This window comes from Astatotilapia calliptera, chromosome 23 (genome assembly GCF_964374335.1).
Source record: "Astatotilapia calliptera chromosome 23, fAstCal68.1, whole genome shotgun sequence".
In the NCBI taxonomy this organism is placed as follows: domain Eukaryota; kingdom Metazoa; phylum Chordata; class Actinopteri; order Cichliformes; family Cichlidae; genus Astatotilapia; species Astatotilapia calliptera.
Window position 1 is genome coordinate 24,942,290 of NC_137443.1, and position 26,350 is coordinate 24,968,639.

The following is a 26,350-nucleotide window of genomic DNA, read 5'->3' on the forward strand; positions in this document are numbered from 1 at the left end:
CTCATTTTAATCAGTCTTCACCACCTACAGTTTTGGCAAAAGGAGAATGAGACATTAGCTGAGCTCTGAGTGGGTGTCGTCTCCATTAGCGGAAATTATTTGGCCAGGATTCGTCTCACAGGAGAAACATCCACAGCGGTGTCGATGCCAAACAACTCTTATTCTTTCTTTATGGGTTTTTTTCCCAAGTCACCTCACATCTGAGTCAGAATCCATCAACCTTTTGGCATTTTCAAGAAAACACAGGATCGGGATTTAAAACATCTCCTGCTTTAACCTCAGAAAGCACTTATGTAAAAAACACTTACTCAAATATTAATCGGGGAGGTGATGGTAGCAGGTGGATGCAGCGGGTATCCGTGCTGCAGGTTTTATCTACCGAGCCCGTATTTTCCATTGTTAGTCATCAAAGGTTGCCTTGGATCAGAGTGAGCTGCTACAAAAGGGCAAAAAATGCTGTTATATAAAAGGCTGCTCTGTCAATCAAGTATGTTTTCTACCATTTCTATTTTCCTTATTGCAAGAGTGGTCTCGCATCAGGCTTAAGTCTTGATTAGGATTCAAACGTGGCTGCTTTGTGGGATTATTTCATTCACAGTATTTTTCGGTGACATGCCGAGCCTTCTGTTTGTGAAGGAGAAGCAGGACGAGTGAATGTGCCCAGACAAAGAGTTGCTTCACTCATCTAAAGTTGTTCCAAATCCCACGGTGCTGGCTGCCAAGATGCACGCGTTACACAACCTCGCTCCCAAGCACACAAACACATGAAGTAACCCAGTTTAAGTTTCTGTGTCTGAGACTCCCAGCAGTCCTGGTTTCTATGACTTCAAATATCAAACACACAGGGTTAATTGATGATTAGTGCAAGGGCAATGCTTATCAAATAAAACCTGCAGAGAGTGCCTGTTTTAAACTTGTGTTGTGATGTTTGTACCAGAAGAAGATTGTCAGACTGTGACAACATCAGAGGAGAGATTTGTTTTTCTGCACCACTTTCCTTCTGAAATGCATTAGGCTGCTGCTGACTTCTTTCCTGACCTAAAAATAGCGATGCACCCAAACTTCGTGTTCACCTGCAGACTTCACGGTCACATTTTACTGAAGTAAAGGTGCCTTCTGTTCCTTTTTAAAGTGTCTGAAGCTGAACCCTGACAAATCAAACTTTAAGACTGCTGCCAAAATTAAAAGAAAGCTCAAAACCCCCTGCAAGAACAAGAAAATATTTACTTCAATTGTCAGAGAACTTCCAAGAGCACACATTAGGGTTTGTAGCAGCCAGTTGTTGATAATCAAATCCATTTGATAAACTGATCATTAGTGAGTGTGAGCACCTCTATAAAAGCAGACATTTGGGCAGTTTGCTGGTCTTCAGAAATCACAATGCCACAGTCTTTCAAGACGTAGACGTCCCAGCAAATTCACCCCAAAGTCAGACTGTGCAATGCTCAGAGAAACTGCAAAAAGAGCTACACCACACTTCATGACAGTACAATTAGAAAGAAACAGAAAAAGTATGGCTTCTTTGGAAGAGCTTCCAGGAGAAAGCCTCTTTGCTCTTAACAACCCACAAAATCCCTGGAATGAGGCTAAAGTTTGTTATTATGTTTGCTCATAATGCACAAAACCAAACGCCGCGTATCACCACAAACACCTCATACCCGCTGTCAGCATAGAGGTGGAGGCGTAATGATTTGGGCAAGTTACAGTCGTTGAGTCAATCATGAACTCCCCTGCATACCAAAGTACTCTAGAGACATCTGTTAGGCAGTTAAAGTGTGGATCAAAGTAATGACCACCTCTAAGTGCAGACCTCGACCTGATTGAAATGCTGTGGCTTGGCAAAAGAGAGCTGTGCATAAATAAATGCCCTCAAACCCTCAATGAACCGAAGCACCGCTGCATGGACAGGAGAGCAGACCCAAAGTCCTCTACGATGTGAGAGACTGATATGACATACAGAAATGTATTGTTTCAAGTTGTCGCTGATCCCAAGGTGGTTCTACAAACTACTGAATTATGCATACTTTAAAAATCCTATTTTTTCCATCCTGTAAATGGATGCAGGGATTATAAAACACTCATGAAATCAACTAAAAGCAGAGAGTCTGTCAATGTAGAACGTTTGTTTTACCTACCTTGAAAATATAAAGACTGACTCTCAGTAGGCACCTCAAACCTGCAGGCTTTACTTTCTTCTGTCATCAAACAGTATAAAACGCTCATCATCAAATGCTCTTTTGCTTGTTAGGAATTAGAAAAAATCTGTTTTCCCATGGGTATTCCTATGTGAACTACAATTAGAAAATATATATAAAGATGACCAGCTTTTTTTAAAAGCGGTTATCTATTTTGGAGCTGACCTTTGTGGCACAAAAATATAAAGGAAAAAGGGGTGGCTCAAGACTTTTGCACAGACCTTTAGATGGCTGTGACAAGTGTCCATTAGTTTTGATTTCCTGGTTTACTGTCTTACTTAAAACTGCAGAATTAAATGTGCCTATGAGATAAACTGACAAAACCTGAAAATTAGAAAGTATCTTGAGTTACGTCAGCGGCACTTTTCAAAATTAGATGGTTTTGGAGTTTTTATTCCAAAATGGTAATGCCTCCATCACAGCTGAGTCACTGGTGCTGATTAACGATCCTTTTAACCCCCGTTGATTCAGTATTTACTTTTATATGACGGCCTTTTAGATCAAAGTGTCCTGGCTGACTCGCTGCCTGCAGGGCTGCCAGAGGAGCAGCAAACACCACTTTGACTCTCCACGCGAGACATCTGGAGAGCCTCGAGCGTCCTGACAGCTTTCTATTTATTGACTCTTCCTCAGCCTTCAGTGCTCCACAGGCACGTTCGCAATCTGGGAAACTTTCTCAAACTGGACTAGCTGTCGCTAGATGATGCTTACCAAGCAGTTGTTAAAAAATCCTCATTATGAGCTGTTCTGATGCCGAGCTGGTGGTTTTTTAGAATATTTGGTGTAATTGGTGTGTAATGGGCAAGTTACACACCAATGACAATAACGAAAAGCTTGAATATATTATGAGCCATTTTCTACAATCTCAAAAACAAGAATGCAGGCTGGTGCTTTTGTGTGAACACCAATTATCTCTGAGCAGCGCTCATCAGGATGTCTGCAGTTAAAAAGAAGACAGTTAAAGGTTCCTTCATACAGAGTCTCCAATCAGAGCAATTAAAGTCTCGTGCAAGTCTCGTGTTGTCGGGAAAACTTAGCCACACAAAAACATGATTTCTTTTTTTTTTTTTGTCACGCTAAACAAGATAAATACAGAATGCAGTTTTTAAATTATAATTTTGATTATTAGGAGAAGAAAAATTTACCCAAACTTACCTGGGCCTGTGTGAAAGAGTAATTGCCCCCTTAGTGTTTCTTCTTCACTTGATTTTTTCCCCACTTGCTATGTGTTTATACACCTCTCTGCATTTAATCATTAGTTATTATTAATCTCTGTCTCTTCTCCACAACATGTTTTCGTCTTTTTTTTCCCCCCTTAACCCCAATTAGTTGTGACAAATGGCCTTCCCTCACTGAGCCTGGTTCATGCAGAGGTTTCTTCCTGTTAAAAGGGAGTTTTTTCATCCCCATTCTCGCCAAGCCTGTACGGGGACTGATTGTCGTGTTTTCTCTGTTTTCTTTGTATTATTGTAGGATGTCTACTTTACAATATAAAGCACATTGAGGCAACTGCTGTTGTGATTTAGCACCAAATAAATAAAACTGAATTGAATTTAAATTAATTAAATTAAATCTAATAACTAGCTGTGCCACACTTGGCCGCAAGAACTGCAATCATGCGTTGCCACATGTGCAGTTTTATCAAGATCACCAATCTTAAAGGCTAAAATCAGGTCTCATTGTGTTGGCCTAGCAATTCCAGACACACAAACACAAATGCAAATTATGCTGGAAACTCTTAGCTTGTTTTCTGTGTCCGAGGGGGAATGAAGAACCAAAATGCATCTTAACTGCTGTTACCATGGTGCCACGTTAAGTGGAAGCCTTGTGTTTTCTGTTGTTGTTTGTTTTTTGCCATTTTCTTAATTTTACTGAACTACTAGTAAGTTTATTTACTCCATAAATATAGTGCAGATATCTGCCTGGCAGAGAATCCTCTGCAGACATTATTATTATTAACCATCCATTTTCTTCCTCTTATCAATTCAGGGTCCTGGGACTCCACCAGTCTTCATGTTCACATAACATGAAGGATTTGATTTGCAATTGTTACTTTGAATCCACATGCACAGTGTATTTACATATTACCCTCTGAATCCACAGCTCATTTTAAAGATATGAACTGTAGAGTTTGGTGGGTTACCTTGTGAAAATGTTCTTGCCTCGATTCTCGCAGCCCCTCATGGATGTATACTGCTTTGTGTTGTCTTTCCAGTAATTTTGTCTTCTTCTGCAGGCACCTTTTATCACTGGACTTTAAATAAACACAGTGAATGTGATCTTCTCAGTGCTAAAGCAGCTGAAAACTCAGATATTTCCCCAGGGAGGTGGTGGTGACCAAAAATGGAGCTAAAACTGATTAAATTGTGGACTTGAATTAAAGCATGGCTCTAAATTAATAATTATCTTTTTGTGTTTTACCTTCTGATTGCAAAAATGGAGATGATAATATGTCTGTGTTGTATTTACAATTTATAAATCCACCCATCCCCAAATTTTCACTAAATACAGCTGTTAAAAAGTAAACTTTATCTCCACGGGGTCACCATCTGTTTACCTGCTGATCCAGAAAGTGACATTTCTTCATTAATTCTGCAGCTCCTTATACTAACAGAGCATCTCTGCCTAAACATGTGTTTTTCTGTTTATTTTGAATGACTATTGCTGGTGTTACCTTGCCTGCAGACCTAATTTCTCCCATTGGGGCTGTATGGGTGTGAGGTGAATTTCTATGAGGCGAAGCTGCTTGTTACTGCAGGGATTCTGCTTGCATTTCAAGTATTTGCCTTTAAATGTGACATAATGATGATTTTTTTTATTGGTAAATTAGTTTAGCAAAGTTTACTTTAAAAGAAAACAGAAAAGATTCTTCTCCTTTTAAGACAACACTATCTGCCTCGAGCAAAGTACGAGGCCATTACTGCTTTTATTAGATCATAATACTTAAGCTGTCAGCCGGATATGCTGATCAGATCCCGAGATTTGATTTAAATTTGCCGTAAGTGTGGCACATTAATGTCTTTGTGTGTGCAAAAGCATCCACCACATGTATTCCTCATGTGTGCACGTATCCTGTCTCCAGAGGCAGGACGGCCTGATGCAGCGCTCCATACGAGAGGTGAACACGTCCAGCCGCTGGTGTGTGCTGTGGGACCTGGACGAAGACACACACTACAGTGTCCAGGTGAGAGAAAAACACACACAGTGTGAAGTGTAATAGCTATTACCTATTTAATGATAGCTATGTAATAGCTAATAGCTAATTAGACTGATGTATGTATTAGTTGGATGGTATCTTTTTCTAAAAGGCAGGTGTGTAATGGTGTAACTAACCATTTTTATTGGCTATGTAACCCATAAACACTGCCATTACAAAAGGTCTTATGCAAATGTAGGCTTACAAAACACAAAATAGCAAAAGAAGAAGAAGTTGATAATTCAGAAGTATTTTGGAGCAGTTGTGAAACCCAGGAGGAGGAACGACATGCAGGACGCACCGTGAACAGGACTGAAGTGTTCAGCCCACAGCTGTACACAAGGAAACAAGAAAAAACTCTGGAAAACCAGGAATGATGGCTGGGAAGTTTGAGGAATGCAACAAGGCAATCTGGCAAATTTAAGGAGGTTTCTCACGTGATGTCTCACTCCCAGAAACCTCCAGCAACCACTTGCCAATCAGTTGGGGAATACACACTGCTCCCTAGCAACCAGTGTTTACCGAGAGGGGGTGGTCTGTGTCCTTAGGTCTGTGTGAGTGAGGCCTAAGCTTCCTCCATTTGCCTGTATTTTTTCCATATTTTCCTACAAATCACTCACTGTTACACAACTTGATAATGTGCAATGTGAACTGAAAATGGAGAAGTTTCAAAGAGAAGCCAGCGTTCTTCAAAAGAGGCAACTTTTGTTTTGAAGGCAAACCTTCTCCATTTCTGGTCTGTCACACTTTTCACAGTTTCACGGCGCCTGAGAGAGCAGGTGTTTGTAGGCAAGCCCATCACTACAATTCAAATTACGGCCACAGCAATCTGCTAGCAACAAAATCAATCACAGCAAAGTTTTTGCCAGGTAGATGGGGAATATACATTTTCCCTTAGTTACAGATGGTTGCTGGGGGCTCACTGGCATGCCTGCCAGCTTCCACATTCTTGATATTGGAAGCTGTTTCTTTTAGGCTGTTATGATAGGAACAGTTGAAAAATGATGGAGGAAAACGGGCATTGAATGACACTTTTGCTTTAGCCAGGTGTCCAAAAATGGTGCACAAGTTAACATCATGTGGTTAGCGGTCACGTCTACAAAACCTCAAAAATTAAGAGATTGATTACTGATTGAACACAGGTATGATGAAAAAGCAGTTGAAAACAGGCAGGAAGTACGTCTGACTGAAGTGTAAGACTGGCTGAGACTTCAGAATAAAACAGGAAGTGGCTAAAGCAACAGAGAAATAGAAAAAGGAAGTAGGTAGACTTGACATCAGCCAGCAGAATAAAACAGGAAACAACTAAAGAAAAACTGTCTGTGTCCTCCTAACTTTGCAAATTTTAAAAAATTGACAACAATCATGGAAGCTAAGCCAAACCATTTGGGTTAAACAATAAAGTCCTGTATTCCACAAAAGTTGCTGCAAAAGAACTTTAATGTCTTCAGATTAATGCTCTTCTCTGTGCACCTTAAATGAATGAAGTTGTGTCACGAGAGTATGTGTCTGTCCAGGTCAGGACAATCTTTTAGATGCCAGACCAAAGAATTTTCAGCATGTTGCAAAAAGGGACTCATAGTTTTGAGCCATAAGGTAAGAAAATGTTCATCATGTTTGTACAAATAGACATGAGGTCTAAATGATATATTAACAAAGCCATACATTTAGAAATAAAACTGGACGATTTGGTCTTTGTAAGTGCTTTGAAATTGAGATTTCTTACCTCTGTGTATGGAAAAAAGAGACCTATCATCATCCTTTTCTTCTTTATTTTCATTCTATGAGTCAGCTAGAGTACATTTGCATGATTCACAGTTTAAAAAACTGTGACTGGTTGTTTATAGAGCTCCTCAGTTCATCCTCTGTCTGAAACAAGTAGTTTTACCTCCTGTTCTTTAAGACCTACACCTTGAAAGCTCATTTTAGCCTGTTTCATGGCTGGCCAAGGCTGTGAGTCTTTGCTTGGCAGTTTCCAAGGCCTCAGGTATGGACAGCTTGCTGTATTTCTTAGGCACCTTATTTGTCGCACCTTTCTGCAACTCCGTTAGTTGGCTAACCTCCCTCCGTGCTACTTTGATCTTGCCCTCTAGCCTCCTTCTCCATGGAGGGTACTGCCCCTTGTCGCTGTTCAACTTGTAGCCAAGCATCTCACTGATCACTGCTGCCGTATTGTAGATCAGCTTGTTAGTGTCGGTAATCGTGGTTGTAGGTATTGCCCGTAGTGCTGCATTAACATCATCTAGCAGACCTTCTGAGGGTACAGATGCCCCAGAGACAATCCAGCACATAACAGCAGGGTGCAAGATGCTAGCAGGCAAGGCATACATGGAACGCCATAACCAAGTGGCCGGCATAGTGTACAGGAACATCTGTGCCGAGTATAACCTGGAAGTCCCGAGGTCAAAATGGGAGATGCCCCCAAGGGTGGTGGAGAATGACCGAGCTAAGATCCTGTGGGACTTCCAGATACAGACGGACAAAATGGTGGTGGCTAACCAACCGGACATAGTGGTGGTAGACAAACAGAAGAAGACGGCCGTAGTAATCGATGTAGCGGTTCCGAATGACAGCAATATCAGGAAGAAGGAACACGAGAAGCTGGAGAAATACCAAGGGCTCAGAGAAGAGCTCGAGAGGATGTGGAGGGTGAAGGTAACGGTGGTCCCCGTGGTAATCGGAGCACTAGGTGCGGTGACTCCCAAGCTAGGCGAGTGGCTCCAGCAGATCCCGGGAACAACATCGGAGATCTCTGTCCAGAAGAGCGCAGTCCTGGGAACAGCTAAGATACTGCGCAGGACCCTCAAGCTCCCAGGCCTCTGGTAGAGGACCCGAGCTTGAAGGATAAACCGCCCGCAGGGGCGTGCTGGGTGTTTTATATATATATATATATATATATATATATATATATATATATATATATATATATATATATATATATATATATATATTTAGGGGTGCATTTAGGGGTGCAACGATACACAAAATTCACGGTGTCACGGTTCGATATTTTTTGATACAAAAAAAATGTTCATGCCTTTTTAATTTGTCATTTATTGAAATTATAAATATATATTTTAACTCATAAGTACAGTTTTTAAATTTAATGTTGCTGAAACAACAAAGTACTAAAAAAAAAAAATGTCTGATTGAGGAATCACTCATCTTTGGAAAAGAGAGTTTATTACAGAGAAATGGCTCTTTCCAGAATAAAAGCTATACTATACGCTTCTTCTGGGCTATATTCTCAGCAGCATATTAAACATATCAGGTCCCCATAAGGAGAATCAATTCAATTCAATTCAATTCAATTTTATTTATATAGCGCCAAATCACAACATAAGTCGCCTCAAGGCGCTTCATAGATACAGAGAAAAACCCAACAATCATATGACCCCCTATGAGCAAGCACTTTGGCAACAGTGGGAAGGAAAAACTCCCTTTTAACAGGAAGAACCCTCCGGCAGAACCAGGCTCAGGGAGGGACGGCCATCTGCTGCGACCGGTTGGGGTGAGAGAAGGAAGACAGGATAAAAGACATGCTGTGGAAGAGAGACAGAGGTTAATAACAGATATGATTCAATGCAGAGAGGTCTGTTAATACATAGTGAGTGAGAAAGGTGACTGGAAAGGAAAAACTCAATGCATCATGGGAATCCCCCGGCAGCCTACGTCTATTGCAGCATAACTAAGGGAGGATTCAGGGTCACCTGGTCCAGCCCTAACTATATGCTTTAGCAAAAAGGAAAGTTTTAAGCCTAAACTTGAAAGTAGAGATAGTGTCTGTCTCCCGAATCCAAACTGGAAGCTGGTTCCACAGAAGAGGGGCCTGAAAACTGAAGGCTCTCCCTCCCATTCTACTTTTAAATACTCTAGGAACAACAAGTAGGCCTGCAGAGCGAGAGCGAAGTGCTCTAATAGGGTGATATGGTACTACAAGGTCATTAAGATAAGATGGGGCCTGATTATTTAAGACCTTGTATGTGAGGAGCAGGATTTTGAATTCAATTCTGGATTTAACAGGAAGCTAATGAAGGGAAGCCAAAACAGGAGAAATATGCTCTCTCTTTCTAGTCCCTGTCAGTACTCTTGCTGCAGCATTTTGGATTAGCTGAAGGCTTTTCAGTGAGTTTTTTGGACATCCTGATAATAATGAATTACAGTAGTCCAGCCTGGAAGTAATAAATGCATGAACTAGTTTTTCAGCGTCACTCTGAGACAGGATATTTCTAATTTTAGAGATGTTGCGCAAATGGAAGAACGCAGTCTTACATATTTGTTTAATATGTGCATTGAAGGACATATCCTGGTCAAAAATGACTCCAAGGTTCCTCACAGCGTTACTGGAGGCCAAGGTAATGCCATCCAGAGTAAGAATCTGGTTAGATACCATATTTCTAGGCTTTTCAGGGCCGAGTACAATAACCTCAGTTTTATCTGAATTAAGAAGCAGAAAGTTAGCGGCCATCCAGGTCTTTATGTCTTTAAGACATTCCTGCAGTTTAACTAATTGGTGTGTGTTATCTGGCTTCATGGACAGATAGAGCTGGGTGTCATCTGCATAGCAGTGAAAATGTATGCTATGTCTTCTAATGATACTGCCTAAGGGAAGCATGTATAATGTAAACAGAATTGGTCCTAGCACTGAACCCTGTGGAACTCCATAATTAACCTCAGTGTGTGAAGAGGACACTCCATTGGAGTCTATTAGATAGATATGATACAAACCACTGCAGCACAGTACCTGTAATACCTACAGCATGTTCTAATCGCTCTAATAGGATATTATGGTCGACAGTATCGAATGCTGCACTAAGGTCTAGCAGGACAAGCACAGAGATGAGTCCACTGTCAGAGGCCATAAGAAGATCATTTGTAACCTTCACTAAAGCTGTTTCTGTGCTGTGATGAGCTCTGAAACCTGACTGAAACTCTTCAAATAAACCATTCCTCTTCAGATGATCTGTTAGCTGTTTGACAACTACTCTTTCAAGGATTTTTGATATGAAAGGAAGGTTGGAGATTGGCCTATAATTAGCTAAGACTGCTGGGTCTAGAGATGGCTTTTTGAGTAAAGGTTTGACTACAGCTAGCTTGAAGGCCTGTGGTACATAGCCGATCATTAGAGATAGGTTGATCATATTTAAGATCGAAGAATTAATTAATGGCAGGACTTCTTTGAGCAGTTTTGTAGGAATTGGGTCTAAAAGACACGTTGATGGTTTGGAGGAAGTAATTATTGAAGTTAACTCAGAAAGATCAATTAGAGATAAAGAGTCTAACTTAACATCAATGGTACTAAGAGTAGCTGTAGATAATATTACATCTGTGGGATGATTATTGGTAATTTATTCTCTAATGATAAAAATTTTGTGAAGAAGTTCATGAAGTCATTACTAGTTAACGTTAAAGGGATGGTTGGCTCAAAAGAGCTCTGACTTTTTGTCAGCCTGGCTACAGTGCTGAAGAGAAACCTGGGGTTGTTCTTATTTTCTTCAATCAGTGATGAATAGTAAGATGTTCTGGCTTTGCGGAGGGCTTTCTTATAAAGCAGCAAACTATTTCTCCAGGCTAAATGATGATCCTCTAAATTTGTGACACGCCATTTCCTCTCCAGATTACGAGTCATCTGCTTTAGGGTACGTGTTTGAGAATTATACCACGGAGTCAGGTACTTCTGATTAGAGACCTTAGTTTTCACAGGAGCTACAGTATCCAGAGTCGTACGTAGTGAGGAGGTGAAATTATTAACAAGATAATCGACCTCTGTTGGGGTAGCGTTCAGATAGCTGCTCTGCTCTATGTTGGTACAGGGCATTGAAGATGATAACAGTGGGTGGATTATATTCTTAAACTTAGTTACAGCGCTTTCAGAAAGACATCTACTTTGATAAAGTCTACTCTCCACCGCTGTGTAATCAATTATTGTAAATGTAAATGTTATCAGGAAATGATCAGACAGGAGAGGGTTTTCAGGAAACACTGTTAAATGTTCAGTTTCTATGCCATATGTTAAAACAAGCTCTAGAGTGATTAAAGTGGTGGGTGGGTTCTTTTACATTTTGAGAGAAACCAATTGAGTCTAATAACAGATTAAATGCCATGTTGAGGCTGTCATTTTTAGCATCTACATGGATGTTAAAATCACCCACAATAATTATTTTATCTGAGCTCAGAACTAAATTAGATATAAAGTCTGAGAAATCAGACAGAAACTCTGTGTAAGGCCCAGGTGGACGATAGATGATAACAAGTAAGACTGGTTTCTGAGTTTTACAGCTGGGGTGGACGAGGCTAAGCATCAGGCTTTCAAATGAATTAAAAGTCTGTCTTGGTCTTTCATTAATTAATAGGCTGGTGTGAAAAATTGCTGCCACACCGCCCCCTCGGCCTGTGCTTCGAGATTTCTGGTAGTTAGAATGACTCGGGGGTGTTGATTCATTTAAACTAACATAATCATCCTGCTGCAACCAGGTTTCTGTAAGGCAGAGTAAATCAATTTGTTGATCAATTATTAAGTCATGTACTAACAGAGACTTGGAGGAGAGAGACCTAATATTTAATAATCCACATTTCACTGTTTTACTCTTTGGTTCAGATGTGGATACTGTATTGTTCTTTCTTTGTAATTGTTTATGTTTAAGTTGTTTGTTACGGTGGCCCCTAGAGACAAAGCATGTACAAACTCCAAGACACTTACAAATTCCAAATAGCACGCACAAACTCCAAAACACGTACAAAATCCAAAACACATGCAAACTCCAAAACACGTACAAACTCCAAAACACGTACAAAATCCAAAACACATGCAAAATCCAAAACACGTGCAAAATCCAAAACAGGTACAAAATCCAAAACACGTGCAAAATACAAAACACGTACAAAATTCAAAACACGTGCAAACTCCAAAACACATACAAAATCCAAAACACATGCAAACTCTAAAACACGTAGAAAATTCAAAACACATGCAAACTCCAAAACACATACAAAATCCAAAACACGTACAAAATCCAAAACACATGCAAACTCCAAAACACATACAAAATCCAAAACACATGCAAAATCCAAAACACATGCAAAATCCAAAACACGTACAAAATCCAAAACACATGCAAACTCCAAAACACGTACAAAATCCAAAACACATGCAAAATCCAAAACACGTACAAAATCCAAAACACATGCAAACTCCAAAACACATGCAAACTCCAAAACACATGCAAACTCCAAATCACAACAGAAGTGCTCCAGGACGCTAGGGGCAGTGTTGAGCTCGATTTGCAAAATAAACGGCAAATTTGTTGCAAACACATGGGCTCTAGTCTCCGTCGCGCTTCCCAGGTTGCCTAGCAACCATGATACTAACAGCTGGAAACGTGTCATACAACTTTGTTTGACAGAAATGAAGGAGAACATATTTTTTTCATTTGTTTGTTTGTTTCTACAAGAGCTTTGTGTGATTTGATAAGTATCTGAGGCTGAGACCACAGGACAGTAAAACATGATTGTTGGGCTTCATTTCTGTACTGAACAGTCATTTAAGATTAGCTAGTAAATAACAATTAGCTAATGTTGTTCATGAGACTAAAGTCATATCACTTTGGTAATGTAAATATAATATGGCCAATATTATGGTTATTATATTAGTCATTATTAGCTATTACAGCAGTGAACATGAACTCTGTGTCAAATACTGAGCTTCAGTACAGATTCAAGTTGCAGTTATTTACATGTCTTACCACCTTAAATCTTCACTCAAAGACAAGTATATAGGAATGACTGCCAAATTTATTTGCCACTGAAGCAGAAGGATGGCATCTGAATAAAACCTCTTTTGACATGCCTATGACATTAAAGCTTGGTTGGCTCTAAACTTTTTAAATTTGAATGAAAAAAAAAACAGATTTGTTGGTGTTTGGACCCAGTGGCTCCTGTGAGTCCTCTTCTTTTCATTTGGAACCCCTGGAAGTTTATTTTAAACCTGTTGTTACTGCCTTTGGTTTTAAGTTGAACCAGTCCATATTTATCATTTAAGGCGACTGGCAAGAGTGAAATCTTTTCTTCCTAGGCAGCACTTTGAAACCGTGATCCATGCTTTTATTTCTTCCCCTGTGGACTACTGTAACGCACTTTATGTGGGGGTCAGTCAGTTGTTACTCTGACATCTGCAGCTGGTTCAAAATGTATATTGACAGTGCATATATAGGTGTATCATATATAAGAGACAAATGTTGTTCCTTCAGTATGTTGGCATTACTAAATTTGGCTCAATGCTTACATACATGTGTAAAAAGAAAATGTACAAGCTGTGGTAACTGTTTCTGATAGAATGAAGGGTAGACTGATATATTAAACATTCCTTTATTGGGTTAGAAAATCAGACCATGTCATAACTGCTTTAAGTCATACAGAATAGATATCAGAGCCTTAAACAGGCTGAATTCTGCTAAATGGGTCAAACTGGGCAGAAAGTATACAAACACATAACATCCTTATAGAATATGATGTGACACTATAGATCAACTTACCTCAGAATATATAAAGCATATAAACAATTACAGCAATATGATGCAACAAACACAGCAGTCCTACTAATCCAAAATACTCAAAGCTTCATAGAACTGAAACAAACATTTATTTTTAGCTCCATTCTGCTGCTGATACATACTTTATTTTTCTGAACATTAAACTTGTTGGTTCCTTTCATAGTGTGTAACCTGAATGCCCTGGGTACTTTCTCCCACACTGAAAACACTGGAATGATCAAATTATTTGAACATTACCTAATAAGACTGATTCAGGACAGACAATTAGTTATGTTAAACTTTCTTAGCAGTCCTTCACAAACAGGGAACAGTCTGTCTATTCTCTCCATCTGTCAGCTGCTGCTGGCTCTTCCTCCTCCTCTTCCTCACATACTGCTGAGTTTGTCCTGGTGGATCATCAGGGGTGCAAAGCCTCACAGATGATGTGCAGCAGTGGGTCCCTCAGTCTGTCCTCACTCTGGACACTTGCAGGTGTCACACATAGAAATCAAATGTGTGATAAGCTGCAGGATTCAAACACAAGTGTAACTTATAAACACATGTTCATACTTTTATTCCACAATCAGAGAGAAAGAAAAAGAGAGAGCAGCCTTTGAATTGGGACAGTCTTCGTCGTGTCGCTGTGACGTAATCGGCCTTAAAATGCGGCCTTTAAGGCTGCAGACCCCAAATCCGGTCATTGGTACTTCCTGGCTTGTGTAGTTACTAGGTAACAAAAGCTCAACACTGCCCCTAGCATCCTGGAGCACTTCCGTTGTGTTTTGGAATTTGCATGTGTTTTGGGGTATGCATGTGTTTTGGGTTTTGCAAGTGTTTTGTATTTTGTACGTGTTTTGTATTTTGCACGTGTTTTGTATTTTGTACGTGTTTTGGAGTTTGTGCGTGTTTTGTATTTTGTACGTGTTTTGTATTTTGCACGTGTTTTGTATTTTGTAAGTGTTTTGGATTTTGTACGTGTTTTGTATTTTGCATGTTTTGTATTTTGTACGTTTTTTGTATTTTGCATGTGTTTTGTATTTTGTAAGTGTTTTGTATTTTGCATGTGTTTTGGATTTTGTACATGTTTTGGATTTTGCATGTGTTTTGGATTTTGTAAGTGTTTCGGATTTTGCACGTGTTTTGTATTTTGTACGTGTTTTGGATTTTGCATGTGTTTTATATTTTGTACGTGTTTTGGATTTTGCATGTGTTTTGGATTTTGTACGTGGTTTGTATTTTGCATGTGTTTTGTATTTTGTAAGTGTTTTGGAGCTTGCATGTGTTTTGGAGTTTGTAAGTGTTTTGGATTTTGCATGTGTTTTGTATTTTGTAAGTGTTTTGGAGCTTGCACATGTTTTGGATTTTGCATGTGTCTTGGATTTTGTACATGTTTTGGAGTTTGTACGTGTTTTGGAGTTTGCATGTGTTTTGGAGTTTGTGCGTGCTATTTGGAATTTGTAAGTGTTTTGGAGTTTGTACGTGCTTTGTCTCTAGGGGCCACCGTAGTTTGTTGCTGGTTTTTAGTTTGTTTTTTGTCTGTTTGGGAGCTGACACAGTCTCTATGGAGATGGGTTTTTGGGGGGGTAGCAGGAGGAGAGAAGCTGCAGAGAGGCGTGTAAGACTGCAACTCTGCTTCCTGGTCCCAACTCTGGATAGTCATATTTTGGGGGTTTAATAAATTTGTCCATATTTCTAGAAATGAGAGCTGCTCCATCCAAAGTGGGATGGATGCCGTCTCTCCTAACATGACCAGGTTTCCTCCAGAAGGTTTGCCAATTATCTATGAAGCCCACATCGTTTCTGGGACACCACTCAGACAGCCAGCAATTTAAGGAGAACATGCGGCTAAACATGTCACTCCTGGTCTGATTGGGGAGGGGACCAGAGAAAACTACAGAGTCCGACATTGTTTTGGCAAAGTTGCACACCGATTCAATATTGATTTTAGTGACCTCCGATTGGCGTAACCGGGTGTCATTACTGCCGACGTGAATTATGATCTTACTGAATTTACGTTTACCCTTAGCCAGCAGTTGTAAATTTCCTTCAATGTCGCCTGCTCTGGCCCCTGGAAGACAATTGACTATGGTTGCCAGTGTCTCTAGCTTCACATGTCTGAGAACAGAATCACCAATTACCAGAGTTTGACCCCCAGCGGGTGTGTCGCCGAGTGGGGAAAAACGGTTAGACACATGAACGGGTTGGTGGTGTACCTGGGGCTTCTGTTTAGGACTATGCTTCCTCCTCACCGTGACCCAGCCGCCCTCTTTCCCCAGCTGCTTGGGGTCTGCCGGGGAACAGCTAGCGGGGCCTACACTATCTTCGGCTGCACCAGCTACAGGGGCCTGGCTAGCTATGGGTGAATGAAGGGTGCGAAGCCGAGTCTCCAATTCAGTAATCCTGGCCTCCAGAGCTGCAAATATGCTACATTTGTTACAGATATCATTACTGCTAAAGGAGGCCGAGGAGTAACTAAACATCTGACACAATGAGCAAGAAAGTGCAGGAGGGACAGGTGAAGTAGCCATGGTGCTAACGAGTCGGCTACGAGCTAAGCTAAGCTAGCGAAACAGTACAGAGACAGTGAGTGAATACTTTGGCTATAAATTAGGTAGTGAGTACACAGAAAGTGTGCTTCGGATGAAGCACGTGAAGATTATACTATGAAAGAAGAATGTATTTAAAAGTTGTTAATTAAATTGCTAAGCAAATAAGCTACTCAGAAACACCACTGTGTTTGAGCAGGAACAGGAAGTGATACTCTACCGCAGAGCGAGCGAACACCAAGTGGTATATATATATATATATACAGTATAACACCCAGCACGCCCCTGCGGGCGGTTCATCCTTCAAGCTCGGGTCCTCTACCAGAGGCCTGGGAGCTTGAGGGTCCTGCGCAGTATCTTAGCTGTTCCCAGGACTGCGCTCTTCTGGACAGAGATCTCCGATGTTGTTCCCGGGATCTGCTGGAGCCACTCGCCTAGCTTGGGAGTCACCGCACCTAGTGCTCCGATTACCACGGGGACCACCGTTACCTTCACCCTCCACATCCTCTCGAGCTCTTCTCTGAGCCCTTGGTATTTCTCCAGCTTCTCGTGTTCCTTCTTCCTGATATTGCTGTCATTCGGAACCGCTACATCAATCACTACGGCCGTCTTCTTCTGTTTGTCTACCACCACTATGTCCGGTTGGTTAGCCACCACCATTTTGTCTGTCTGTATCTGGAAGTCCCACAGGATCTTAGCTCGGTCATTCTCCACCACCCTTGGGGGCATCTCCCATTTTGACCTCGGGACTTCCAGGTTATACTCGGCACAGATGTTCCTGTACACTATGCCGGCCACTTGGTTATGGCGTTCCATGTATGCCTTGCCTGCTAGCATCTTGCACCCTGCTGTTATGTGCTGGATTGTCTCTGGGGCATCTTTACACAGCCTGCACCTGGGGTCTTGCCTGGTGTGATAGACCCCAGCCTCTATGGATCTTGTGCTCATAGCTTGTTCTTGTGCTGCCATGATTAGTGCCTCTGTGCTGTCTTTCAGTCCAGCTTTGTCCAGCCACTGGTAGGATTTCTGGATATCAGCCACCTCCTCTATCTGCCGGTGGTACATACCGTGCAGGGGCCTGTCCTTCCATGATGGTTCCTCGTCTCCCTCCTCTTTCTTGGGTTTCTGCTGCCTGAGGTATTCACTGAGCACTCGGTCAGTTGGGGCCATCTTCCCAATGTATTCTTGGATGTTCGTTGTCTCATCCTGGACTGTGGTGCTGACACTCACCAGTCCCCGGCCCCCTTCCTTCCGCTTAGCGTACAGCCTCAGGGTGCTGGACTTGGGGTGAAACCCTCCATGCATGGTAAGGAGCTTTCTTGTCTTTATGTCAGTGGCTTCTATCTCCTCCTTTGGCCAGCCTATTACCCCAGCAGGGTACCTGATCACGGGCAGGGCGTACGTGTTGATGGCCCGGATCTTGTTCTTACCATTCAGCTGACTCCTCAGGACTTGCCTGACCCTCTGCAGGTACTTGGTGGTTGCAGCTTTTCTAGCGGCCTCTTCATGGTTCCCATTTGCCTGCGGGATCCCCAGGTACTTGTAACTGTCCTCTATGTCTGCAATGTTGCCTTCTGGTATATATTGTACTATTCTTAGTTAGCGTATTGTCTGTCTTGTCTTAATGTTGGTTTAAAATGGAGCACTGTAACAAAAAATAATTTCCCCCAGGGATCAATAAAGTATTCTGATTCTGATTCTGATTCTGGTAGTTCAATCCCCTCAGTTCTGACTACCTTCCCTCTCTTTGTTACCATCCGACTACACTTCTCCAGTCCGAACGACATTCCAATGTCATTGCTGTATAGCCTGGTAGTGTGGATCAGTGAATCGATGTCTCGTTCACTCTTGGCATACAGCTTGATGTCATCCATGTACAGGAGGTGGCTGACAACTGCTCCGTTCCGTAGTCGGTATCCGTAGCCAGTCTTGTTAATGATCTCACTGAGGGGGTTCAGGCCTATGCAGAACAGCAGTGGGGACAGAGCATCTCCTTGGTAGATCCCGCACTTGATGGTGACTTGTGCTATGGGCTTGGAGTTGGCCTCTAGTGTTGTACGCCACATCCCCATTGAGTTCCTGATGAAGGCTCTTAGGGTCCCATTGATCTTGTACAATTCTAGGCATTCCAGTATCCAGCTGTGGGGCATTGAGTCATAGGCCTTCTTGTAATCAATCCAGGCAGTGCACAGGTTGGTCAGTCTGGTCTTGCAGTCTCGGCTGATTGTTCTGTCTACCAGTAGCTGGTGTTTTGCGCCTCTGGTATTCTTGCCAATTCCTTTCTGTGTCCCGCTCATGTATTGACCCATGTGCCTGTTCATCTTAGCCGATATGATGCCTGACAGGAGCTTCCATGTAGTACTGAGGCAGGTTATTGGTCAGTAGTTGGAGGGGACCGGTCCCTTCTTGGGGTCCTTGGGGATCAGGACCGTCCGGCCTTCGGTTAGCCATTCCGGGTGTCTCTCGTTAACTAGCAGCTGGTTCATTTGTGCTGCCAGACGCTCGTGGAGTGCAGTCAGCTTCTTCAGCCAGTAGGCGTGAACCATGTCGGGCCCTGGTGCTGTCCAACTCTTCATACTGGAGACCCTTTCTTGGATATCTGCCACTGTGATGGTTACTGGACCCTGTTCAGGGAGGTCGCTGTGGTCTGCCCTCAGATCCTCTAGCCACTGAGCATTGCCGTTATGGGTTGCGTCCTTCTCCCATATGCTCTTCCAGTATTGCTCCGTCTCCAGCCTTGGTGGTGCTGTTCTCTTATTGTTCCCTTGCCACTGAGAGTACACCTTTGCTGGTTCTGTGGAGAACAGCTGGTTTATTCTCCTGCCTTCTATCTCTCTGGTGTACCTCCTCAAGCGGCTGGCCAAGGCTGTGAGTCTTTGCTTGGCAGTTTCCAAGGCCTCAGGTATGGACAGCTTGCTGTATTTCTTAGGCACCTTATTTGTCGCACCTTTCTGCAACTCCGTTAGTTGGCTAACCTCCCTCCGTGCTACTTTGATCTTGCCCTCTAGCCTCCTTCTCCATGGGGGGTACTGCACCTTGTGGCTGTTCAACTTGTAGCCAAGCATCTCACTGATCACTGCTGCCGTATTGTAGATCAGCTTGTTAGTGTCGGTAATCGTGGTTGTAGGTATATATATATATACCTACTGTGTGTGCAACCTATACCTATATATATATATATATATATATATATATATATATATATATATATATATATATATAATATCTTCTTTAATATCAAATATCTTTACCTTCAAAACTCACCTATTATACTTTCTGCCAGCTCATTCTAATTGGATGGTTTCCTGGCACAGACCCGGCTTTTAAGCCCAGTTCAGAGATTTTCAACAGGATTGAGGTCGGGGCTTTAGGAAGGCCATTCCAGAAGCTCAATGCTAGCCTGCTTTATCTATTCCCAACTAGTTTTGATCTGTTTGGGATCATTGTCCTGATTTGAGGTGAATTTGAGGAATTTGGAGATAGTCATCCTTCTTCATTATTCCATCAACTTCTTGCAGTGTACCTGTCATGGTCCTGGGTCTTTTGACCCAGCGTTTTATGTTTGAGTTTATTTTGTTCATTAGGTTATCTAAGTTCATTTGGTTATTAGACTCCTTGTGTTTTCTTCCCCTGTATTTAAGCTTCCCCTCACCCTTTGTGTTTCATGCTGCGTGTCTTATGTTATCAAGTTTGTATTATCATGCCTAAGTGTTTCTAGTTCTTATTATTTCCCCCTCCGTTTCCAACCATGTTAAATCTCCCCTGCTCTTCATGCGTTTCATGTCTGTGTCTTACGTTGTCAAGTTCTGGTTGTCGTGTCTAAGTCTGCATGTTTCTTGTTTTATTTTGAAAAAGGGGTCTTGTGTTCTGTGCTCATGCGGTTAGTTTTACTCTTGCCTGTGCATCATTATGTTTATCCTAGTCAGCTGTTTCCTCATGTGTCTCCACTTCCCCTAATCACCTCCTGTGTATTTAAGTCCTCTGTTTTCAGTGTGTGATTGTCAGGTCGTCTGTTGTCCACGCCATGTTTCCTATGCCATGCCATGCTTCCAAGTTTCTTGTCTAGGTTTTTCTTATTGTTTGTTTAGATTCCCCAGTTTAGGTTTGTGTTAATTTTGCTTCAGTTTGCCTTGCCCTTTGTTTGTATCTCTTCTACCAGCCATATTAAACGGCTTGCCTTTTGTTAACATTTCAAGTTCTGTTCCCTGTTCCTTGGAGTCTGCGTTTTGGGTCCTTTTCTCAATTCATACAGTCTGCCCTCGCCAGACTGTGACAGTACCAGTACCACTGGCAGCAAAACAGCCCCACAGCATGAACCTGCCACCACCATGCTTGACAGCTGGTACGGCGTTCTTAGGTAATAATAATGTTGGTCCACGATCAACATTATTTTCATGATGTAGCAACAAAGTGGTGACACATCTGAATAACTTGTAGCCTACTTATGTACATTTGTTTGAATCACTGATCTTGGAATCTGCAGTTGTTTAGAAATGGCTGCAAGACCTTCACAACCTTCCCAAATCTACAGTTCTCCTTCTTGGATCTTCACTGAGTTCCTTGGACTTTCCCATTGTTCCGAGTATTGGTCAGCCTAATGAGTGCCGTCAAACAAATCCTTTTAATACTGCAAAGAGAAACTACCAGCTGTACACAGTCATGATCACTAACGAGAAGTTAATTGGCCTTGTGAGTTAAAAGACATCATAGAACAATCAGCACCATTTAGTAAAAGATTTAAGAGTGTATGCATATTTTTGAGCCTGTTTGGATTAGAAAAAATCCAAAATAAATAGATAACTGAATTGAAACTTACCCAGTTCTTGTTTTTCAAAGTCATTAAAGATTTATCCTGTACAATCATCCCAGCCTAGAAATAGAACAGTTCCAAGAAATAATTAAAAGCCCAAAATTACCACGACATTCATGCCTATGATGAGTGGATGTAAACGTCTGACCAAAACTGTATATCTATGTATTACTCAGTGTAATGAAGCTGAAAGCTGATTATAAACTCATATTTTAAGCACAAGTCCACATAAATGTAAAATAATTTGATATTTTCACAACCTGGCAACCTTACAAATTGCTTATCCATGGCTGAAAAACACTGCTGAACCTCTCATAAAAACATTAATTACCATTTTAATTATGTTAATTATTTCAGTATCATTTAATGCTTGGTTAGCGAATAGATGGATCATCTGCATCACAGCTGAGAAACTTTCTTAGATGATGACAAAGCATTTTTTCTTAAATCAAGTGTCAGTGTTTGATCAACCTAAACAGTGACACGTCTCTGTTCTGAAAGTTTAAACTAAAACTGCAGCTCCTCTCTGAAGAGGGAGTCTCTAATGTGACTCCATTATCGTGGTGCTATTAAAATTTTTATAGCCTAACAGACTGACGCAGACTGCAGACTGTCCTTCAGCTGCAGGACTTGCTTCAATGTGCTCGTCAGCAGACAGATGTCCTGCGAAAGTGTCATTGAGCAATGCATTGCTGCCCGGTGAGGTCCAGAGGGGGCTGAATTTGACCTCTGACCTCCCTTTGGCGTGCGGGGAGGTTAAAAATTAAAGGATGAATTTCCCAATGGAGTTGGGTGTTGTTATCCAGGATGAGGGGACAGATTAGAGCTTGCAGAGGACACTTTGCAGGCATCAGACTGTAGAATTAGAGGAGAACAAACACTCTAAATTCAAGGACTTACTTCATACACTCCACAGAAAACTTGCTGCATACTGCCGTTGGCTGTGTTGTGTAGGTGGAGAGAGCATCTGTGGCACATTGAGACCTCGTGTGGATGTAATTTTATCTCTGTGATTGATTGATTTTCCTGTGTGTGCATTAAACTGAGTGCTTCCTGTTACAAAACTCCACTGCAGCCCGATTTGAATGTGAAACACCATTAACACGTGTTTATTTTTTACACAAAGCCTAATTTTATAATCTTTCCCAGTGACTGAAAATGTCCCCAAATGAGCTTATAGCTTAAATTCATATTCTCTCTGTTGCCTTTCAAGCTTTTACTCAGCGTCCTCCAATGATCATTCAGGATCACGGCCAAAAGCCAAAGCACCGCTCGCTCACTAAATATACCCTCGGCAGCCAGTTTCTTACCATCGTTGCATAATGTTGTCCTTTGTTAATGCCACTGTAAGAATCCACCCAGAGTTTGTGCTCAGCTGTCATCAGCTTGGCTCTACCTTTGCTTAAAAATATCTTAACATTCCCTCTAAATACTTTTTTCCCCCTTGTTGGATGTAGGTGCAGTCCGTTGGGCCGCACGGTGACAGCCCACCCAGCCGTGCCGTCCACTTCAGGACTCTGGAGAGGACCGACCATTATCCAGCCGGAGTCCTGGACCACCGTGAGTGCTCATAAACACACTCCAGAGGGGAGCTTCCTAAAGTAAAACACATGACGTGCCGTGTTTCAGCAGCACAGACACAAATCTGAGGTATTTTATTGTTGCATGAAGTACGCAGAAGTTTGGTGTCTCAGAAACGCTGTTTTAAGTCAAGTTTTCAAGGTGTGTATGCACATGTTAAATACTGGCAATAATAGTCTGTGGAGCTTCGAAAGAAATGTGTCTGGACTTTAAGACCGACAAAAACTGGTTCATCCCGAAGACAAAACTCCTAAAAACAAACTTAGCAACATAGTATATGCTGTACTGTGTAGCGAGGAATGTTCAGACCTCTACATTGGAGAGACCAAACAGCCACTTCACAAACACATGGCTCCACCTCGACGGGACAAGACTCAGCGGTCCATCTCCATCTAAAGGACAAAGGTCACTCTTTTGAGGACGCCAATGTTCAAATTTTGGACAGAGAAGACAGATGGTTTGAAATAGGAGGAAAAGAAGCCATCTATGGCTACGTTCAGATGGCAGGCGAAAGCACATCAAATCCGACTTTTTTGACGCTGTGCGACCCATATCCGATCATGGTATGACAGTGTGAACAGCACAAATCCGATATTTTCAAATCCGATCTGGGCTACTTTCATATGTGTTACTGAATCCGATACATATCTGATGTTTTAGAAAGCGACTGCTGTTTGAATGGTCATGTCGCATTAAATCCGTGTCTTATGTCACTGACACAAGACAGACACCAATTATCAGCGCCGGAGAAGACATCGCGAATGCTTCCTGGCCATCCAGTGTAGATGTTAGTGAAACTGTTGGGAAGACAACGTTGGAGAAATGTGAACATTTTATTTGTACAATACAATACAATTTTATTTATATAGCACATTTAAAAAACCACAGGTACTGTATGCCAAAGTGCTTCACAGAACGAGTTAAGAGCAATAATAAATACAAGTACAAAACACAAAATACAAAAAACAAATAAAATATACTAACAGGCGGGAGACATAACTAACCAATAATACACCAGGCATAGTAGGCACAACCCAAAAGGCTGAAGGTTAAAACATTATAAACATTAATAAAGCGAAAAAGATAAGTTACAATACACTAAAAATGCGGGCTCTAGGAGGCGGGGAAAGCAAGGCTAAACAAATACGTTTTTAATCAAGATTTAAAAGATTGAATTGAATCAGACGCCCGAATAGCTAGAAGGAGGTTATTCCAGAGGTAGGGTGCGAAAGCGGCGAAAGCGGCGAATGCGCGGTCACCTCTGGTCTTGAGCCGAGATCTAGGTCGCACCAGGAGCATTTGACCTGCTGATCTAAGCGCTCTCCCAGGGGTATAAAAGCTGAGGAGATCCGTAAGATAGCTGGGCACGGTGTTATTTATGATTTTAAAAGTGAGCAATATGATTTTAAAATCAATACGGAATTTAATAGGGAGCCAGTGCAGGTCGGAAAGAACTGGAGTAATAGACTCAAACCTGCCAGTTCCAGTTAAGAGACGCGCAGCCACATTTTGAACGAGCTGCAGTTTGTGAACAAGGGCAGAATTGAGACCAGTGTAAAGGGAATTACAGTAATCTAACCTTGATGTAATAAAAGGCATGGATAAGTTTCTCCAGGTCCTTACGTGGTAAGTAGGGCTTGGCCTTAGAGGTTAGACGTAATTTATTGAAACTCGATTTAACTACAGAGGACACATGTTTGTGCAACTTGAAGGAACTGTCCAAGACAACACCCAGGTTCCTCACAGTGTCAGAAAGGGAGTCAGCAAAGGGCCTGAGAATACCAATTAGTTCAGCCTGAGAGGAGGGAGTATCAAAGATTACAATTTCAGTCTTCTTATCATTTAGAGTGAGGGAATTGCTCAGTAGCCAGATTTTAACTTCATTCATACAATCGGAGAAGTGTTGCAACGACAACGTGACATCCTCAGCCAGTTCAAAATAGATTTGAATGTCATCCGCATAAAAGTGAAAAGAAATATTGTATTTATCAAAGATTCGGCCCAAGGGTAACAAGTATAAAGAGAACAGCATGGGACCCAACACAGACCCCTGGGGGACACAGGGGTAACAGGGGCAATGGAGGAGGAGTAGGTACCCATGGTGACAGAAAAGGACCTTTCTGAGAGATAGGATTTAAACCAGCTAAGGGCACTGCCCGTGATGCCCACCAGATGTTTAAGCCTCATTAAAAGGACATTATGGTCCACCAAATCAAAAGCAGAGGACAAATCAAGCAAAATTAACACCACAGGGCGCCCTGAGTCAGCAATTGAGAGAAGATCATTAAAGACTCTCAGTAATGCAGTTTCCGTGCTATGGCGTGGCTTAAAGCCCGACTGAAATTTTTCCTCGATATTATTTGCATCCAAATAAGTTTGAAGTTGGGAATGAACAATCTTCTCTAGGATTTTAGACAGAAACGGGAGTTTGGAAATGGGTCTAAAGTTAGCGAGATAATTCTGATCAAGGGAGGTCTTTTTGAGTATAGGTTGCACTACAGCATGTTTAAAAGCAGCCGGAACACAACCCGATAACAATGACAGGTTAATTAATGATAGAATACAGGGCTCGATAATGTTAAACCCATCTTTAATAATACGAGATGGAAGGATGTCATGAGCAGCGTTTGAGTTGAGTGTATCTGGACCTTCAGTACTGGTGTACCCTCAAGAGTACTGTATAATCTGCAGATTCTGACAGAAATCTGTAACTATCCTTTGAAGCATCTAAAACAGCAATAAGGATAATTATTAGGCCATATGTAAATAACAAAATAACTTTATAACTTAAAGCAAAATTGGGAAACGTAAAGTCCAAAACAAATCTTTATAGTAAGGGCCATCAGTCAAACCATCTATGAACAGAGGGCGGGGCTTTACGACACCAACTGTCTGCTATCTAAAATTCAGTTTTGAGATCCCTTCCCAGACGCCTTAACGCCCACTCACATCCTGGGCCTTCTAAACTCAGGTACTCACATGATAGGGTGGGGCTAGGTTTCACAATGAGCCCACACGAAAGCCTGGCTGATTGTGAGCTACACCTATTTTCACAACTTGGCTCATGTGATTAGGTAGAGGATCATTAGGGCGTCCTTTGTCCCTCTCGGGGGGGATACTCCCACAGGGCTAAAATCTGGGACTCTCCACCATTTGACCCTAGAACTGAAGAAGCTTCTCGGTTGAGAGGTGAAACGTCTTGAAGCAACTTAAAGAAGTCCAGACGCTTTTCTTTCCAAGCTCCTTAGACTATGTTGACCTGGATGACTGAGAACCTTCACAGACACTGGCAATAATAATAAAATGATGTAGTTGTAATGTTGTACGCGTTATTCAGTATACAAAAGTCTTGAGCCACTCCTCATGTCTTTGTGTTTTACTTCAAAGGCATAGTTCTTTTGTATCTTTAGTTACTTTGTTATTAGCAACCTATCATAAAAACACACCATTTGTTTCAATTTCTTTGGTTGAATCTGTGAAAAATATCAAAGATA

At 41.7% G+C, this 26,350-nt stretch overlaps 1 protein-coding gene across 1 annotated transcript in view; it reads left to right on the plus strand.

Moving 5' to 3' along the window:
* LOC113016113 (fibronectin type III domain-containing protein 4-like) overlaps positions 1 to 26,350 on the plus strand; it is a 65,822-nt gene that overhangs the window by 33,761 nt on the left and 5,711 nt on the right. Inside the window, exons 3-4 of the mRNA XM_026158669.2 lie at positions 5,278 to 5,379; positions 22,733 to 22,835. Of these exons, the coding sequence (XP_026014454.1) occupies positions 5,278 to 5,379; positions 22,733 to 22,835 (205 nt within the window). The remainder of the gene's footprint in view (positions 1 to 5,277; positions 5,380 to 22,732; positions 22,836 to 26,350) is intronic.